Below are 20,015 nucleotides of genomic sequence, written 5' to 3'. Positions count from 1 at the left end.
GAGGAGTTCAGAAAAGTATTTTTCTCAAGTTCGCCGAAGAAGCTCACGTTTTTAATTTAGCCGCGTCTTGCTTGTTGTAAACAACAAAATCTTATAAACGTTTCGCCCAGTTTTCTGATTTACCCGCTCTTTTTTTCGGCTAATGTTTGCATATAATCTCAAAATCTGTTGTTTCATTCAAGAATTAATGATTGGAAGCCGAAAACTGTGTAAAATGTTTATTATTTACGCCACTGCGCGATCGGCTGAAAATGGCGAGTTTGCCGGATTCTATTCAAATCTTCCCGCTCTTGCGAAAATCTAAATGTTTCGTTCTCAATAATTGTAAACTCCCTTTAAGCCATTATAAAGTTAGAGCACTAAGATAATTTAGGATTCCTTGTTTTCCACGATTACATGCTAATCCAAAAATGCACTGAAAATAAATTTTACACCGGCCGGCTATGAAGAATTTCTTTCCGAGTAGAGCAGTTTCATGTCCTGTTTTGTTTTGTTGTTGTAGTTTTAACTTGAAGGTAAAGCCATATAATAAATCCTTTATTGACCAAGCTTGTTCGGTCAAGATGGCTGGATATTGGCCTCGTTCTTTTTTTGCGTTTTTATGGACCTCGACTTCGTCTCGGTCCATAAAAACGCAAAAAAAGAACTTGGTCAATATCCAGCCATCTTGACCTCACGCTTAGTCAATAACGCATATTTATCATGGCAAGTGAAACCACCTTTCTTATGATAAATTATCTTGCTATGGGTAGGGAAAAATAACAATTAATTGTTTTAAATCACATGCGTGTGTCAAATTAAATTCAGACTATCTCCTTCACTTTCTCACAAATCAATGTGGAGACAGCAGAGAAATTGTCCAAAGAGGAAGGTAACTTATTTTCCGACGAACATAATTTATGAAAAAAAGGTAATTTATTTCCAACAAAATTGGTTTATGAAACAAATATCGACTAAGCTGCATTTGAGACTCGTATATTTGTATACTCGTACTAGAATCTAATAAGGTATCTCCACCGTTTGCTTTCAGCGAAAATAGAGGCGTTGAAAACGACTGTGGAAAACCTTGCTGCACTGGTGAACGAAACTTGCCCATGCAAGCCACCACCCCCAAAGGTACACTGAGCTCGGTTTGATTATTTGTCTGCGCAGCTTGAGTGTTTTCAATCTTTGCTTTTCAAGTTTTCATTGTAGGTTCCTTTTTTGTTTCTTTTTGTTCAGGCTTCTTCTTGCCAGGAACTGTACGAGAAAGATCCGTAATTAATAAGTTTACACAATTGACAATTCTTGTTATTGGAAGGGATTACTACGCTTTCACATTTATGTCTGACCCTTATTTATCAACCCTTTTTTCAAAGCGTATTAATTGATTAACCACTTATTGCTGGCATTAAGAACTGGGTCTCTTGCCAACACATTACTGATGTAGTTTAAGGCCATGAGGGATCACACCTCTACAGTCGTTTTTCATAAACGTTCGGTTTTCACATTGTCCATAATGACAACAAATCTAGATCGCTTTATAGTCAGTTACGAAACAATACCGAAAATTCATATTCACAAAACGGTGGGTTTTTCATGTGTGCTCGAATTTGCTATAATTTTTTTGGCATTAAACTCTGGGAAGTGAAGAAGACGAAAGACAACAATTTTTTATCCACAGTTTTAGCGTCAACTGTTTTCTTGTTTTCAATATTAGCAACTCTTCTCCTTTATATTTTGTGGCAGTTTGTAAACGAAATGTTTAATGTTGAGCGTCCGGCCGATTAAAGCATACGAAGCACATAAGTTTAAATACATAAATTGGTGTAAATAGCATATTGAACCGGTTCCAACCAGACCTCGACGTTGATTCAAGTAACCAGACCCAAGGGCGGGTGAACGCGTACAAACATGTTGTTTTTGGTAAAAGGAGGGGAACCCTTTTTTTTGGGGGGGGGGGGGAGGGGGGGGGCAATAACGAAATGTACTGAAGCAAACCGCCAGTTGGAAAAAGCTCTAAGTTGGATTCGAATTCAGGTCAGATTTTTAAGCAATCTTTCTTTTTGCAGATCAGTTAGTTAAAAAATCTTATCTCTTGCACCTGACGATATTTATTGGCCGTTTTGTCGTGTGAAAAAAAAAAAAAACAGGCTTAGAAAGCACGCTGACGGTTCCAATTAGGATTCGAAGTAACAAGTATCATAAGCAGGAAAGTGGCACTGCAAGCAAGTCAATAACTGTTTAAATTACCCTTACAATGCTGATTAACATAGTGGTAGAAATTATTGCAAGCAACCATGGAGTAAACGTTTGAAGAAGAGTTCAAACAGTTTGGATTCGAATCTCAATTGAATAAATCCCTTTGCGTTAATTTCTTTATTTTTCAGGTCGCTGCAAAGTAATGTGTACTTACTGATGGTTGGATATCAAGACATTCCTGTTTACTGTCACATGGGAAACTTTGGATGTGGTGATGGAGGGTGGACGCCGGCCATGAAGACTGATGGTGAAAAGGTATACTTCAGTCACTGTAGATTTAATCTCGGTTATTGCTCGATTTTGTATCATTTTTTTTTAATCTACCTTTAATTTAAGCGAACCTTCCATTACGACGCCAGCCTTTGGAGCAATAAAGAGTCTCTCAACCTTGAAGGAGGGGAGAGTGGGTTTGACGAAAAAGAAACAAAGTTGCCCACCTACTGGAGAACATCCTTCTCCAAGATTTGCCTCGGTATGAAGATTGGTGAGCAGATCAACAATTTTTTTTTTTTTTATTATTTAAAGCAAATTTTATTTACAGGGTACAAACTTTTACACAACACACAGTAGTAATACGTAAACTACACTTACATTGATACTTGCGCAAACAATCTACACTACTAATACAATTTTACATGCACTAGTAAGGATGCATACATTACAATACAAACACTACTTAAATTAGGGTATATTAATAACATTGCTAGTTTTATCACAGATAATCATTAACATCAGCAGCATATAAAATTAAAGTAAAAGATTCCATGTGCGATGAAAATTCGGGAGTGCTTTTTTAGCAACTGCAATTTCTTTAAGGATTTCAAGTTTTCCGGAAATGGACAATAGAAAGGTTTGAAAATCCAAAACATCTCCGCGAAGGCTTGTGCAAAAAATGCGATATTTGGCTATTAATAAACAATAATTTAGGACTTGCCAATGCTTTGCGCTATCATGCCAGCCGTAGAGTATATGGCTTGTGGATAATGCTATTGTTTCATTTGTTTTTTGGTACCACCAGTCCTGAAACAGCATCCAGAAATCGATTGTTAGTGTACAATTTATTAGCAGGTGGTGCAACGTTTGTTCTTCTGCGTTGCATAAGTTACATATGGGGCTTTCCGAAATGCCGTCTCGATAAAGTGTAGCACGGGTTGGAAGAATGTTATGAATAACTTTATACTGGAACATTATTATTTTTACTTCATTTGTGACTGCAAATGGCATAAGATAAACTTTCTGGATGGAATTTTCTGTAAATCCGTGTCGTAGAATTTTGGTTTCAGCAGTGGGAGGAACGAAGATGATGTTTAAAAGAGAGGAGTAAATAGAACTGGTTTTTAGGGTATTGACAGTGGTATCGTGTGTGACGTTCAAAGTAGGGTTTTTACGGGATAGATTTCCAATTTTTTGGGATTGCTTTAACCAGGCCATAGTACGTGGTGAAAGGAACTTTTAAATTGAATGTTATTGCAAGTTCATGCAACTTCAAAAAATCCTGATTTTGGTTTAATAAATCGCTTATCTTGATGATGCCGGCGTCATACCACTTTTTATAAAAACCAGTTTTTTTTCCTACTAGAATTTTCCTATTATTCCACAGTATTTCGTTTTCAGGATTAGCTTTGGAATCGATGCCCGTTGAGATTTTGAACTCGCACCAAAATTCTAGCACTTTTTTATAAAATGTGGGAGGCTTATCATCAAGGTCTAGTATATCTGTTGTAAAGTTGCATTTTGTTAGAAAGGCGAGACCACCATATTTGTGCAAGAGCTGGTTAGGAATTATTTTCCAGGAGGCTTGAGACTCGTCTTGAATTCTGTTCACCCAAGTAATTTCCATGATCTTAAAATCGCACATTTTCAATCCTCCTTTTTCCTTTTCTCCAATTATGGTGTTTCTTTTGATCTTAGGGGGTTTTCCTGCCCAAATAAAGTTGAAAATTAGCTTATTTATTTCTTGAACGTAGTGATCTGGAACAGGGAGCACGGAGGCTGAGTAAATTAATTTGGATAACCCAATTGTTTTAACAATGTTAATCCTTCCATAAAGAGTTAGATTTCTCCGTTGCCCAGTATTCAGCGTTTTCTCGAGGTTAAGTATTTTTTCACCGAAGTTTAGCCTGTAAGCACTTTCTTGGTTGTGAGAAAAGAAAACACCGAGAGCGTTGATAGGTTCTTTTGGGCACTTAAAACCAAACGGTTCATCTGTTCTGTCTTTCCATTCACCTAACCACATTGCTTCGGTTTTAGTGGTGTTTATTTCTAGGCCAGAATGTTCTTTAAAAGCGTGTAACACTCTTAATAGACTGGTAACGGAGTCAAAGTCACGAACAAATACTGTTGTGTCGTCGGCATATTGACTTATTTTAATTTCATGTTTCTTGACTTGGATACCTTTAATATATCTAGATAGGAGTTCTATACCGAGAACGAAGAGGATGCCAGACAATGGACAACCTTGTCTGACTCCCCGCTGTAGGGAGAAAAAGGTTGAAGCATGACCGTTATTCAGAACACAGCTGGTAACATTATTACAGAAAATTTTTATCCAATTTTGAATGTCATGGCCGAAGTTGAAGAGCTGAAGCGTTTCCAGGAGGAAGTTCCAATCAATGGAATCAAACGCTTTTTTGAAATCCAAGAAAACGGCAATACCTTTTTCCTTTAGTTTATCTGCATAATGTATCAAGTCGGAAATTAGCCTTACATTTTCACCGATGTAGCGGCCTTTAACATAACCTGTTTGATCGGGGTTTATTAAAGTTGGCAGGACTTTTTCAATTCTCTTGGCTATAACTTTAGTGAGAATCTTGTAGTCGACGTTCAAGAGAGAGATGGGCCTTAGATTTTCCAGAATAGTTTTATCCTTGGATTTTTTGGGGATAAGCGAGATTATTCCTCGTCTTTGGCTTATAGAAAGCATACCATGCTGAGAAGCGAAGTTGTAGCTGGCTAGTAGCTCATGACAGATGTCGGGCCAAAAGAATCGATAAAATTCAGCCGGAAAACCATCAGTGCCCGGGGTTTTGTTATTGTCGAAGTCCTTGAGCGCATTTATGCATTCTTCTTCGCTTACTACTCCTTCGCAAGATTTTTTTTCTTCTTCGCTTAGTGCGGATACATTTTCTGGGTTAAAAAAAGGCGAGTTTTTGAAAATTTCGGGATTGATGTTGGTGGAACAGTATAACGACTCATAAAACTTTTTTTCTTCTTCTAAGATTTCGCACTGATCTTCTAAGTAACAATTTTCCCCGACTTTGAGTTTTGTGACTGATTTAATATCATGATGACGTTTTTCTAAGCTGTAGAAATACTTTGTGTTGCGTTCCCCTTCTTCGTGCCATCTCACTTTGCTTCTTAGAATTGCGCCTTTGGTTTTCGTTAACCAAATTTTTTTGAAGTTCCAGTACGATGTTTTTGTTGTGCGGATTGTTTTCTGCCTTAGCCTGAAGGTCATTTACTTTTTTGTGCAGTGATATTTCTTCATCCCGGTATTTTTTCGCTTTTCGTTTGAATACTTGATTGTGAAACCTCTCATTTCCATTTTTATGAGGTCCCATTTTAAACCTAAATCATGAGTCTCGTTGTATTTCTCTTTAAACAATGGAATGTTCATTTTAAGTGCTGTTACATATGCTTCGTCTTTAAGAAGGGCTGTATTAAATTTCCAGAAACCAGGTCCTCTTTTTTGCTTTAGGTAATTAGACTGGAAAACCAGAGACACAGCGGAGTGATCAGATTCGGGTGCGTGTACGATGTCACATTTCTTTGCAAATTGAATTAACTCGTGTGAAACTAAGAAAAAGTCTAATCGACATTGGATTTTGAAAGATTTGGTTCTCCATGTAAAACGCTGCTTTTCTTTGTTAAGACTACGCCATATATCACTTAAATTATACAAATCACACAGCATGTTGATTTCTTGGATGACAGCTGATTTTTTAGATACAGGTTTTCCGCCTCTTTTGTCATTTGAGGTAAGCGCGCAATTGAAGTCTCCTCCAATTACAATTGTGTCTTGCGCGAATTCTTCGAGTTGTTGGTTTAGTCTTTTGAAAAAAACAACTTGTTGGGCGACATCGTTAGGTGCGTAAATGTTGACGAGAACAATAACTTTCAACTATGTTGTCATCAACAAGCAGGCCAGCTCCCTTCACTCAATAATCGCTGACGGCCAATACAGTAACACTTCACTGGGTCGTGACACGTGGAAGCGTCTGATTGGTGCAGAAGGCTCCTCGCAGCGCAATTGTGGCAAGGAAGGGTTCAACGTTTTGAGTGATACTAGCCGTGGATTTCCCAAAGCCAGAATCGGTATCCTTGGTAACGGCGAAGACGACTGCCTTACCTGTGACTCCAGAATCGGGCTTGGTATAGGAGGGAAACATGACGACTCTAACACCTGTGGAAACGACGCTTCACACGGAGCAGATGAAGGGGACAAACAAATCAAGGCCATGGGGTACATCTTGGTGCAATGAGGGATGCAACTTGCACCAAAGTAAAGGTGACAGCCTGAAAAGCAACAAGGGTTAATTAGGGGCTTAAAACAGTGGGGATAAGGCTTGTGTAAAGCTGAGAAAGCTGAAAATAAAAACTGCTTAAATTGTCAAAAAGCTGAGTTTCTTTGGTTTTGTTGTTGTTGTTGTCCATCACATGTTGTCCGTGAAAACAACCGTGCTGCAATTTATGTTGAAAGAAACGCGACCCTGCACAGTCCTTAATGTTTTCACGTTCACACCACATTTGAATATCTTAACAAATACGTTTCGATTGGTCAGTTGTTACAATACATTCTGAATTCTAATATTGTTTGTGCAGGGTCAAGGCCAAAAAGACTAACAAACACATACCAAAAATAAGTTTGCCAGGTTTCATAACCATTACCCTTTATAATTAATTAACTACGTTTCGATACACCACTACGCTTACCAGAAACATGTTACACCATAAAAATCAATGAAGGCTCGAAGGATAGAATTTCTCGGTTCCCGTAAAAAGCCTTACAAGCACAATCAAGAATAAGATGGTCTGGTGATATCCTCTTAACGACGTTCGCGCTAATTGTTTATGCGCATCTTTAGTGCGCAAGTAACGCACACGCCACGCAATGTCACGCGCAATTCATGGTTGACGATACACGGAGGTAAACACACATGTCGGCCGATGTGACAGCATTAAAAAGGGGGAAATTCATTTCCGTTGCACAGTTTTAAAAACGAAAACTGGACGTGAAACGATTAGACGGGTTAAGGTTGCAACAAAAAGTCCAAGAAAAGGCGTTGATACGGTCCTGCTGGTATTTCGCGCCAAGAGATTTATATATTTACATGACTCTCGATATAACAAAATAATTGAAATGCAATACTTTATGTAGTCTGTTCGTCAAACGAAGTCACCTTTAAGCTTTTTTTAAGTTTTGATAGTAAACGAGAAAGTCTTACCTTACAATGCAAGAGAGCATTTATATTGATCACCAATCCCGTGTACAATCAATCTCCACATACCCATTCTAGGTAAATAAATAAGCTTACTTCTCACATTTTCGCCTCACTAACGGCTATAGATGCATTTTCTTGGCATTGGCTAAACAGCTGTATAAGTTTTGAAGGTAGAATAACAATAAACAACTTAAACGATCAGAGTTTTGACAGCACACTCGAACGAAAACATTGACTCGAGCACTCATTGTGAGCTGTGCATGATGGGAAAGATATCCCCGTTTAGGTTCCAGTGCTTCTCTGACCTGTCACGCAAAAACATGACTTTGGAATCTCTCACCACAGCGGCTAGCTTATCTTCATTATAACTCTCTTAGATGTCTGGTGACCCCCACTTTTTTTTCAATTGATCACTTTCTTTATCAATTGTCTACGTTTTAGAGAAAAATGAAAAAAATCTATGGGGCAGAAATTTTATTATTTTCTATTTTTCTGTCCACGCGCCATCGAATTACACTCTTTTTTGTCTGTGTGACGATCGCGAATGTCCTCTTTAAGGGCTACATTTAATTACAAGGATGACACCAGTTGGACTAATTTACGAAACATATACGCTTAGATAAAATTTGACTAAAATAGTTTGTCTCCAGTTACTCATCTTGAATATTCTTAACTTAAAACTGTGGAGATCATTTTGAGTTACGAAGGCCCAACTTTTCAAAATCAGGGTATTTTTTCCAGCGCTGTATCTCTGAAACGAAGTCGGTGACCCCCAATTGTTTTTGCATTTCTGACACCAATAACTTATTAGCTGACCATACCTAAAGTATGAAAAAAATCTGTGGGGCAGAACTTTTTCGCGCGAACGTCCTTAAGACACCTTCCCATGTTTACTGGAAAGTCATGAAGAGTGAAAATTCTTATGAGGGGGCCGACAGGCAAATCACTACGCGTGCCCGTCACTGATGTGCAGTCCTAGTTGTGTCAATGAAGGTTGTTTGGATTGAAGAAGAACAATTAAAAAATGAGCTGACTTACCATTGAAAGATGGAGAGCACGGCTTATGGCAATAGAAAGTTTTTGTTAGCTGGTAAATAAATCATTCCAACATTATAGAAAAGATCAGAAAATATAGCTTCTGTAAAAAACAAATGCCTACTGAACTTAGTCTTTTAATCAGCAAGAAAGAGTATTATTACAAGGGTTTTTTGCCCATTCAAAGAAGGATAAACCGCAGACTAACCGGCCATTCAAAGATGGCAGACGAACCGAAGAGAGAGCGGGCCAGGAAAGAACTTTGATTGTTCCATGGTGATTGCAATTGAAATGTTCAAATTTAAAAGTTCCACTCACCATTTATTTTCAATATGTTTTCTTTCTTGTTTTTCCCAAAGTCTTGAAAGAAATGTTTGACTTTTGATCGATTGACCGTTACAATGAAGTACAAATAGGAACTGAATCGAAAGTGCTTTTTACATTTTTGTTTACATGACCCAAGTTCTGAGTAACAAGAGAAATACAAATGCTGCATTTTCAAGTACTGTAGTAAACCAAGCAATGTATCAACCGTTTGGCACAACTTCTGCAGATCATGGATGTATCCTCCTCAGTTTCCGTACATTGTACGCGTGCACACGTTTGTGTACACATTTCATTATAATTGTCATAGCAGAAACGATATCCATTTGTAGGTGTTGGGAAACGATGCAACCAGTGTTTTATTGATGGTGAATATTCTATGCGACGGGATTCAAAATATTTAAAAATTCAATAGTTCATCCCTCTACTTATATTTTAGTTAAGTACTTCGCGTAAATTTGATACGAGCAGGTGTTCTGTTTTTGACTGTTTCACGGGAAACTAACCTTCCAATCAAGCGTTATTGAAAAAGGTTTTCCCCAGATATCAATGGTTGTCTAAATAAAATCATCCCTGATTTTACTGCTTTTGCCCTCAAGTTGACCTTTCGCTCGTATTTGCCTGGAAATGGCTGCTTATTTTTTATTTATTTTTTTTTTCATCGTTTTTAGTAAAATTTCACTGGCTATAATTTCTCACCAAAATTTATACCAATCGATATTTTTACTTAGAGTTATTCTTAACCAAACGTATTTGAATAATAATAATAATAATAATAATAATAATAATAATAATAATAATAATAATAATTCCTCGCGCGGCCCGAGCGTAGCGAGGATAATAAATTTGCCCGTGCTCGGGAGCCAAGCCGCGCGAATTCGAGCGGGGACATTTTTGACATTTTTGTTTGTCAAGCAATGTAACTGATGTTAACAGAGGGACTTGAAGCCCGAACTTAGCCTGTCATTTTAGGATATGTTTTATCTAAGAAACCTGTTAGCCTTTGTTTTATGGCACTCATTAAGGTCATGATTTCTAGCCCAAAAATATACCCTTGTGCTAATTAGCGATGGGGTATAGGCTCGAATTTCCCAGAAAGGATTGATATTCTGCTTTGCATCATAAATCACTTCAGAATGATCCATAGCAATCAAATGAACAAGAAACGGTGCTTTCAAGAGTTGTATTTTTGGGCTAGAAATCGTGTCCTTAATGAGTGACATAAAACAAAGGCTAACAGGTCTCTTAGATACAACATATTTCAAAATGACAGGCTAAGTTCGGGCTTTAAGGCCGTCTGTTAACATCAGTTACATTGCTTGACATAAAAAATGTGATTTAGACAAGTAGGGCTATAACATATGCATTATATTTTCATTTGTTCAAGCTCATTGAACTTATTTGACTAACACCATCGAGCTAATTGGCAAAGGGTAATATTTGTCAGGTGGCTACCCCTTGCTGCAGCTGACTGCTTTCCCTACGCATTGACACCAGCCAGAGGCCATTTGCATCAAGCCGGCTAATTTAGGCTTGCTAAGCACAAGGGTATAGGCTCGAATTTCCAAGAAAGGATTGATATTCTGCTTTGCATCATAAATCACTTCAGAATGATCCGTAGCAATCAAATGAACAAGAAACGGTGCTTTCTAGAGTTGTATTTTTGGGCTAGAAATCATTTCCTTAATGAGTGCCATAGAACAAAGGCTAACATAACAATCACGCCGAACGAACATCTGGAAATTATTTATGACATTGAGACCGGAAATCTGACCAAAATCGCACTTCTCGACTAATCGATGACTAGCATAACAACGCTACAGTTATAACGGCGAAAAAAAATTGAACAGCTTTTCAAACTCACGCTTCTTGAAGAGAAAATCCTTGCCCATTCTTGCTAGTGTTTTCCATATCAGCCTAAGTCCTGGATGTTGAAATCAACATTTGAAAAGGGAAGGGTTAGCGCCCTTTTCCACCACAAAAATATACTAAGTCTTTGGCTGGGTGAAAAATTCGCGAAAATTTCACGTTGCCGAATAGAACTCATCCCTAAGACCTACATTTTAAAGCCAAAGACTTTCACCTCCTCAAGCAAAGCCCACAATATACAAGCCTTTAATAGTCCAAGCCCGAGTAACTGAAAATTACCCGTTTAGCTTAAAAGAGGACTACTGGTGGCAAGCATATTAGACGAGGTAGGAACTGCACTGGTAAGACTTCTTCCCTCACTAGACTTAATGATGTCCTCAGGAAAACTTTGCTTCAGGAAGCCAAACGAAACGCTAGGTCTAATGACTTAATTGTGAGCTCAAAGCGCGCGCTGAATTCAAAGCCAAATCGTTAAGCGGTTAAAAGACGTTTGAGAGAGAGTGGGGCTAGGTTAACAAACCATGGAGGGAGGGAGGGAGGGAGGGAGGGAGGGAGGGAGGGAGTGAGAGGAGGGGTGGGGGCGTGAGAAATATTTTGTTTTTATAAATATTTGCTAATGGTTCTTGTAATCTATTTACTTACTGATGTGAAATTCAATAGGAAACGCTAAAAAATAAATAAATAAATATCTAAAGAAAAGTTAACAAAAACGTCAATTTCTGTAGCCATCTTCTGGAAAATCAGCTCAGATATAAAACCAGCCTTCTTGTCGTTTTCATATGACTTCCAGTTTTTGACATAATTATGTGTGTTTTAGTGAGAATTAAGGTTAGGGGACACCTTGTGATGTCTATCATACGGTTCATGAATCTCATTAGTGGCGTTTCTGCGCTTTGTGAGATCTTTAGCAAGTTCAAAGACAAATGCCACGTGCTTCAAATGATTATGAACAGTTAACCGTTGCGAACGCGGTGGAGGGGACGAGGATTTCTCAATCTACTAAAGGCATAAGTCCTGCGGCGAGGCTCCGGGGTGATGCTGTCATCAATGGCAAACGATGTGCCAACGATTTTGTCTTTCCGTTCCTCTACGCAGCTCCCTTTCAGTGGTGTTCTATGCAGCTCTTCTGCCTCAGAAAGGTCATCGCCAGTTGGTGAGTTGCAGGACGGGGAATTGTATCCACTGTCGTTATCTATGGTTGGGGATGTTGGCAGCAAGTTGCATGCACTGGCAGCCGGCGAGACACCGCAAGATGGACTTTTAGGAGACTTAAGGGACAGCATCGGGATCAATGCCTCGCAAGGTAGACGGGACAGCCACCGGGCACAACGGATCTCTGAATCTTCACGAGGAATCTCGACGGGCAGTAAACTCTCCTTGGACGTTTTGTAAAAACGGTTTTTGATGCTGTGGACGAGCTTTGCCGAGTTTTTTGATCGTTGATGGTCTGCCTCAGTTCCATTGACAAAGACCTCGTCATCGTCATCATCATTATCATCATCATCATGATCGTCATTGCAGGAAGGCTGTTCTTTCGAGTTCTTCCTGATGAGAGTATCTGGGATTTTCACATTGCCTGGTACCTGCAAACATAATTGTGGACATATGATCACCGACTAAGAACCGTCAAACCATGCATCTTATTCTAAATGGATGGAAGGGGGTGTTGATAATTTTGGAATTGGACACTCTCGTTGGTGAGACTTGAGTTCGAGGTAAATTCAGGTAAGTAGATTTATGTCATTCATGGAGTAAGTACTGCACATGAATTGACTTTACGACCCTAGATAGAGAGAAATTTGACCTACGCCCCAATCCTCACCAATGCGTGTGCCTAGTATCAAAATCATCGGCACGCGCAGAAAGAGACGATATTGGGAATGTGAGGCAGGAAATACTAATTTCCAGCAGATACCTGAGGATTTTTGGGGAACGAAACGTTTAAGAAAGGTTAGGAAATCATTGGTCCTTAAAGGTGCTCGAAAAATCTCTACACGAGGTGGACTTTCGAGACGTAAAACATCCTCGAGTGGACTGCAACGAAATCTAAGTGGTCAGCTTTGATTTCGTCTAATAACACTGGTGTCAAAGAAAGCTCAAACGGGGAAATAACCAAAGTCGCATAAGATAATTTTCGTTTATTCATTTTATTGAATAACCGTTGAAAACTACTTTTCAGTTAACGTTTGGAATCTGCGAAAAAATCCTCAAAGGCTGCCATTCATTTTCCTTCTTTTTCATTCCTATTGAGCGAGATAGGAGAAGATTTGAGTAAATTTCCTTACTGTAGCTGATGGCTGCGAATATTCAAGGAACGGTCAGTAAACGGAGGTTTTAATAAAAACAAGCGATAGCAGGGTTCACTGACGTTTCGATAACTCCATGTCATCATTTTCAAAATTGTTTAAAAGCGTGCGAAAGTTTAGTTACATGCGATTAAAAATACAATGTGATCATGACATACAGAGGATGTTAATAGAGTCAGATTGAGTCTTCCGTTTCGGTTTCTTGTTTCTTGTCAGATTAAGTGTTTAGTTTGGGTTTCTTGTTTCTTGTCTATTAAATCAAAACTATAATGGTATAACTGGAATTGCAAGATTCATTTAGTCCATTTTTTAAGCTTTCAACTTCCCCTTGGTTCGCACAAATCACATGGCAGAAACCCACGAAGATAACCATGCGGGCAGCCACAAGGGTAGCAGTCGGATGAGAGGAGTGATACAAAATAAAAGGGAATTATGGCAGCTTGGGACAAAGAGGAACGGTGATGAATGACGATGAACCAAAGATATTCTTTTCCATGCAAGGTTTAAGTAAAACAAGTTACATTTACTCACCGATGTAAATGGTTTAACGTTTAAAGAAAATTCCTTTTCCATCTGTAGAGCCTTCATTGTCTCCTCGGTTTGCACCAGACGCTCCCTCAAAGCTTGCATTTCAGCTGTGACTGCTTCCTGTCGACTCTCAAACTCTCTGGTCTCTAAAAGAAACCTTTTCAGAACGTCGTCTTTTTCCTTCTGGGCGTCACTGCACTGCTGATACATCTCATCCCTTTCTTTTCTGGCCTGGTCTCGTTCCTTGATCGCTTTTATTCTCTCTTCACCGTACAAATCACGCTGCTCTTGGTATTTTTTCACTCGTCGAGTAAGCTCCTCGTTTTGGGCTCTGACGTTTGACTCTTGCCTCTGAGAAAAGGATAACTGAAATTGCAATTCTTGAATCTGTTTTCTGAACTGAGAGCAATCAACAACAGCATTGTCATAGCTCTCTTGGTATTCCTGGCTGTTTTTCTCCACAATATCGTAGCGGGCCTTCAGCGCTTCAGCCCAGTCTTTCAGCTCATTGAGCTCAGAGATTGCTTGGTCTCTCTCCATCTTTAGCTTTTGCGAGATGAACTGTAGTTCGCGATATCGATCTCTCAGGCCTTCCGCCGTTTTTAAACTCTTTCTCTGAAGGGATAACTTTGCGGATAATTCCGTGGAATTGCATCGTTCGCGCTCAAAACTCTCGGATAACTGTTGCATCTTACTCATCAATTCTTCATTTCTCCGCTTCCCTTCTTCTACCTGCTTTCTCAACTGTTTAGCTTCTTCTTCTGATGACACCAATTTCATCAAAAGAGCAAGGAGGTAAGCATGCCTGTCACTCATGGCCTTCTCGTACTCTCTTTTGTGAACATTGGCAGCTTCCTCAGCTTTTGCTGCGTTGTTACATGCCTCCCTTGCACGTTCCTCCGCCTTCACGGCCTTGTCTTCCGTGATATCCAAACATCTGGAGTTCAAATCCAGATCACTTGTCACCTTCCTGAGCTTTTTGCTAAGCAGTTGGTTTTCCTTCAACAGTTGATCATATCTAAGGGTGATCTCTTGTACGTCCACAACAGCTCTTGTCAAATGGTTGCTGAGGATGTCCATATCACGCTGAGGGTCAAGATCTGCAAAACAGAGGTTGCTTTGGTTTGAAATTGTACCACAATGACGACAAAGCTAAACGATCGTCAACCAGTTGTCATTATTGACCCCCTTTAGTTCATCTGCTTTACACAAGTCTTTTTTCTAAGCTTTCTCCACCCCACTGAGATAACACTTCAGACTAGGTGGGACGTATTTTGAAGAATGTGGCAAGAGAGTTTAGGAAATTAAATTATCTATCCTGTATTCGTCCTTTGAACGTCAATAACTAAAGGATTTAATTGATTACAGTACTAGGGAAGACATACCTAAAATTAATCAATTCAAAACTAAATGTTTTTTACCTGCGAAAGACTTGGCACTGACATCGCTGATTATCGGATTTTCTCCTGTTTAAAATAAAAATAAATGAACTAGATTTGGTATAGCATTTTATTCCATTATATACATTGCTCAAAAACTGTATCTCTCCAATACAGATTCGTCACCGACAGAAATATCACATCAAGTAATTCAAACTACCATTTGAACAAAGGCTCCCTTACTCAGTCGCACCTGTACACACTGCGACCTATTTTTACAAGGACTGCTTTTCCAGGTTTCGGGTAGACAGTTCCCGCCTTTTACATAACGTTTCTTCCTCCAGAAGGGAAGTCTCTATGTCCAATCTAAAACTACAAAATCTATGGCAGAAAAAAAAATACAAAGCTAATTGCTCTATTTTTTTTTTTCTTAAATAGTACAATAGAATCAATGTCTTTCAAATAAGGGTTTAAATTGTTGAAATCGTTTGCTACCTGGAAGGTACATTGATGTTTTCCTCAGTTCGTTTTAGGCCCTGGCGAGTGAGATGGAGTTTGGAAGCCTGGCGTTTATTGTAATTATGAAAACTGCTTTTAGGTAAATATTAAATCGATAATATTGTTCAGGCATTTGAAGTGCTGAACGCAACGATGTGCATGTCTTCTTTCAGTAAGCCAGCGACGCTTCCATTTAAGGGATAGAAGGGCCTCATTGATAGACGAGCTTCTTGGTTAGTCGAGGTTAATTTTTCTACTTTATTCTGTAGTAACTACAGAGCGTTCTTTTAAATCAATAATATTCTTATCTCCCCAAACTAAATCACCATAATCGAAAAGGGCAAGAATAAGCGAGCTGTAAAAGTTTTAAATGGCAAGAGATGTTTGATTCTTCTGAGAAGTCCAAGGCGCTTGTTTTTTTGGCGGTAAGATCTTCAATATGGTCAGCCTTGGACAGGTCCCCATTTAAAAGTGTTACTCCCAAGTGTTTGAAGGACGCAACTAGTTCCAAGAAACGTTCGTTGAAATAGTTATTAGTCTGTAATTACTAGATCTCGTACGATCAACTGATTTAAAAACTGTACGGACTTTATCTTTTGTCTCAGTATTTAATTGTACAATTTGTCTATTATTCTGCCGCCGGAGAGTATTGTTACCGTTGGCAAAACAGTTTGTCTGGTAAAAGATAGAAAATTTGTATGATTCGAATTATCATACAAAAAGGCAAATTATTTTTAGTCAGGAATTTTGTTATCGCCCAGTATTGAAACCTTGTCTCATTTTTTATGATACTGGACTCGGCTAGACTTATGGAACTATATTTTGCAATTCCTTCATATGTCTCGTGTGATTTATTGTTCTTCTACGTGGCATCCCTGTTCAATTTGACAGCAACGAACTGAATAAGCTGCACGAGCGCTACGTATATTTCTTTCTACTGAATCAGTCTTCTGACCTTACTGCTTTCACTGACTGCAATGGTTATACCCTTTCTGACCGACGATTCCAGAACACGTTCATTCATGCGTTTAAATCTCCACCTAAGTATTTAAGAAACCTGCCTGTAGTAAGAGACGACATTAAGAAGCTTCGAGGAGTTTATAAGCTCATTTGCCAAACGTTAATACTACTCGTGTCCTTTTAAAGGCATATTTGTGTAAGCTTTAGCTGAAAAGTTTTAGGGAACGAGATTTTATTACCTGTATTTTCGAGCTGTTCTTGGCTTTACTTTGGCTGTTCTTTGTCATGGTTTATTACCAGGGCCCCTCTCGTAACAGCCATGTAGCTGAATGTGCCACCCTGGATAAATAAAGTTTACTTACTTACTTACTTACGGAAATGCTTGCTGACCTTTTTTTCGCATTTTTAACGACATATTTGCCATTCGAAAACGAAAGGAATTTGTTTTCCAGTTAAGCGAAATCTTCTGATGGCAATTGCCAAAGAGAAATTAAGAATTTATTTAAACTAAATCCGAATTTCTAAGGTTATCTAAGGATGAACACCTATCCACCGAAATGAACCTTTGGGTGTCCCTATGGCTCGAGAAGAAAACAACATCGACTTTATTTATTATACTACTCAACACGGCCTAAGATAAACTTCACATTACTATTATAACTGCCATGTTAGTATCAGGGTTGGTTTTAGAAAGCAAACTGAGCTACTCAGGTCTTTCTGGCAGGCGACAATCGTCGGTGAGCTTTATAAATCGCTCAGCAGCAATAATTTTTGGCTTCAAGATGTCAGCACCAGTATCAATGTGCATTGTATTACTCCAGAAAAAAAGAGCAATATTTGAAGACTAGGTAAAATTTGCATCCGGAAGTACGAGTTCGTTTTGTCAGCCTGGTTCATCACTAAAGATCAAACCGACTTGTCAGCGAGCCAAAACTAATTTTAATCAATTTACTCAGGATGTGTTTGTTGTCGGTAGTATGCATGGCCACCGTGGAGTTGAAAATATTTTTAATTTTAATTTGTGTTATGTTTCTCGTGGTGTACCTGTAAACTAGCTTACAGATACCTCAGCTGTATTTTTAGGTAAGCGTACTGATCACGTTAAATAAAGTTATCTTTTATTGGATGTGTGAATGTTTTCGATTAAAAGAAACAATTTTCCATCCATGGTACCAGTTGTGTGATCGTCGCTTTACGGTGACCAGTCGTCCATTCATTTTAACTCGTCAGGTTTATTTTTTTCGAGACCAAAAGTTCAAACCCTGTTCAAGTCCGACCATGTGCGTCTTCACTGAAGCGAATGATACACGGTTCAACATCGTTCAACTTTTGTTGATTAACAAAAACAAATGTTGAACATTGCTGCGACTTGTTGCGGCAACTTGGTCAACGGAATAGAGCCAAGTTCGTTCAACAACTTGCAACATGTTGAACGGCATTTTTCAACGTTCAACATCACATGATACACTGTTCAACATTTGTTGAACAGCAGCTGCAACATTTGTTGCTCAACAAATGTTGAACAGTGTATCATTGGCTTGAAGAACAACTTCTGGAACGGAGTTTCTGGAAATCAACATCGGCTTACCCACAAGCCTAAGTATAATTGTTTGTCTGGTTTACTAGTGACAACAAATTAGTGAACTAGTCAAGTTACTTCGGCCGTGTCAGATACCGTCATTGGCAGTTCGAATGGTACAATGTCGTAGCTATAGGTTGAGAGAATTTTTTTCCGCTCTTGGTTACAGTTGTGAAATAGATGATAATATTAAGTCTTCCTTTCTTACTTTTTGTTACTCCTTGTGCTCAGATTCAAATTAATATTATCTTACTGTGCGTTGCCAACGATAAGTACGACTTCAAAAAATGAACGATATTGCGGCCATATTTGAAAGAAGTTTCGGGAAATTAGCACTGTGGTTTCCTAGAATGGCCATACTGGATCTGTTGGCCTTGTTGGCCGCTGCAAACAAATTCACTCGAAGTTTGTCGTTGGCAGTATGAGTGGTGCAAAACTTTTGAATTAAGAGAAGAAACTTTTTTTCTTGTATCAAGAACTGAATTTTATAATGATGTAATTGTATTAGAATTTAGTCATATACGTACTTGCCGTTGCCCTTTGCCCCGTCAGCTTCTCGTAAATGCCAGGGTTTAACAGCTGCACAACGTCAAGAAAATGCACCAGACTTTCTGTGCCTTTAGTCCGCAGGATGTCCAGCAGCTTGGCAGCCTTGCGTTCGTTCGTCTTCTCCGCCTGCACGAGCTCGCAATCTTCACTGTCAAAAACTGCCTTACTCCGCAAATAATCGAAAAGGAGAGTGCGATCAACGCGCAGTTCCTGGACGACTTGCACTCGTTGGCTTCTTAGATTCTCCCATACATCATCCATGTGAAAATTCGTCATTTCACCTTTGACGGCTTTACAGTGTTGCTTAGCTAAACAAAGACTCCACGAAGTAAACTAGCGCCCCTCGGTAGTCTTCTTCCTCCTCAACACAGTCAGCTGAGTACCTGAAACAAGCAGTAAATATCAGAACGCAAGTGATTGGTGCTATACAGTTTCGATATTGTATATCCGAGAACAATTCTCACGGAAAGCGCAAGGGTATTTGTGATGCACAGATTCAATTTTTTGACATCGTTTTAGCATATTTCTCTCCCTCGAGGCTCGAGACTTTTAGAAGAGGTTATTTTGACCGCAGACGCAAAAATACACACCACACTTGTGCGCTTCTTGTTATGTCCCTTCCGGCTTCTCTGAGCCCACTGTGGCTCTACTTGTTTATCCATTCAACTGAACATTCAGAGGCGTCGCCGTGCGGACTGGGGGCACGAATTTGCTAGCTCGTTTCGCCTGGTGGTACCAAATGTAATTTTCTCGAACCAGGTGTGCTCACCAATATGCTCTAGATCGTGATGCCTTTAAAAATGAAGTATGCTTGTAAATTGTCAATATAAGTGGTATTGGTTTTTGATACAGTTTGACAATCTATGGGACAACAACATCTGTGTTTTTCTAAGTGTGTAATGACTGTTATGCGGTGAGTTATAACATGTTAACCTGAAAATTAGCTGTGCAATTGATATAGAGTACCGGAGTCGTAATATTCGTTTGTCACATTATCGTGTGTCATTTGTTTGTGTGTGTAGCTGATGCAACCGCAAGCAGTCAGTCGAGTGACAAGCATCGATATAGATCACATGAAAAACTGATATGGACCACCATAAAGCACCTAGGTGTTACGTTTGCCTGTTGTTGTTCAAATGCCGCACTTCAATGACGACCTAGTAACTTGTCTTTGACTGCCCTGAAGTCCTGTCAGGAAGAGAACGTAGAGCGGTGGGACATTTTGGTGGGTTGCAGCTCCCTCTCTCTACTAGTTGGATGCGCTAGCAACGTGTTACAATATCGCCTGCCAACTTGCCTTAAATTG

At 39.1% G+C, this 20,015-nt stretch overlaps 2 protein-coding genes across 2 annotated transcripts; one reads left to right on the top strand and one right to left on the bottom strand.

Annotated features, from left to right (window-relative positions):
• Positions 1–5,672: 5,672 nt before the first annotated feature.
• LOC146458207 (uncharacterized) lies at positions 5,673–6,822 on the top strand. Its single transcript, XM_085090606.1, has one exon. The coding sequence runs from the start codon at positions 6,336–6,338 to the stop codon at positions 6,720–6,722; it is 387 nt and encodes a 128-aa protein (XP_084946732.1). The 5' UTR covers positions 5,673–6,335; the 3' UTR covers positions 6,723–6,822.
• Positions 6,823–10,684: 3,862 nt separating this feature from the next.
• On the bottom strand, positions 10,685–19,577 carry LOC146458206 (uncharacterized). Its single transcript, XM_085090752.1, has 4 exons — positions 18,688–19,577; positions 15,166–15,210; positions 13,748–14,844; positions 10,685–12,493 (listed from the first exon to the last, which is right to left on the bottom strand). Exons 1-4 carry the CDS (start codon positions 18,983–18,985, stop codon positions 11,864–11,866), a joined length of 2,070 nt encoding a protein of 689 aa, XP_084946878.1. The 5' UTR covers positions 18,986–19,577; the 3' UTR covers positions 10,685–11,863.
• Positions 19,578–20,015: the final 438 nt, after the last annotated feature.

This window comes from Pavona decussata, unplaced genomic scaffold, assembly GCF_977016875.1.
Source record: "Pavona decussata unplaced genomic scaffold, jaPavDecu1.1 SCAFFOLD_233, whole genome shotgun sequence".
Classification (NCBI taxonomy): Eukaryota; Metazoa; Cnidaria; class Anthozoa; order Scleractinia; family Agariciidae; genus Pavona; species Pavona decussata.
The sequence above is the reverse complement of the archived record's forward strand: the minus strand, read 5'-3'. Positions and strand labels throughout refer to the sequence as shown.

Excerpts from the sequence above, each read along its gene's own strand:
- LOC146458207 (XM_085090606.1), top strand. The coding sequence starts at position 6,336 with ATGTTGACGAGAACAATAACTTTCAACTATGTTGTCATCAACAAGCAG.
- LOC146458206 (XM_085090752.1), bottom strand. The coding sequence starts at position 18,985 with ATGACGAATTTTCACATGGATGATGTATGGGAGAATCTAAGAAGCCAA. Across the intron at positions 15,211-18,687 it reads GGGGCAAAGGGCAACGGCAA|GAGAAAATCCGATAATCAGC; the intron begins GTACGTATATGA and ends TATTTTAAACAG. Across the intron at positions 12,494-13,747 it reads ACGTTAAACCATTTACATCG|GTACCAGGCAATGTGAAAAT; the intron begins GTGAGTAAATGT and ends TTATGTTTGCAG.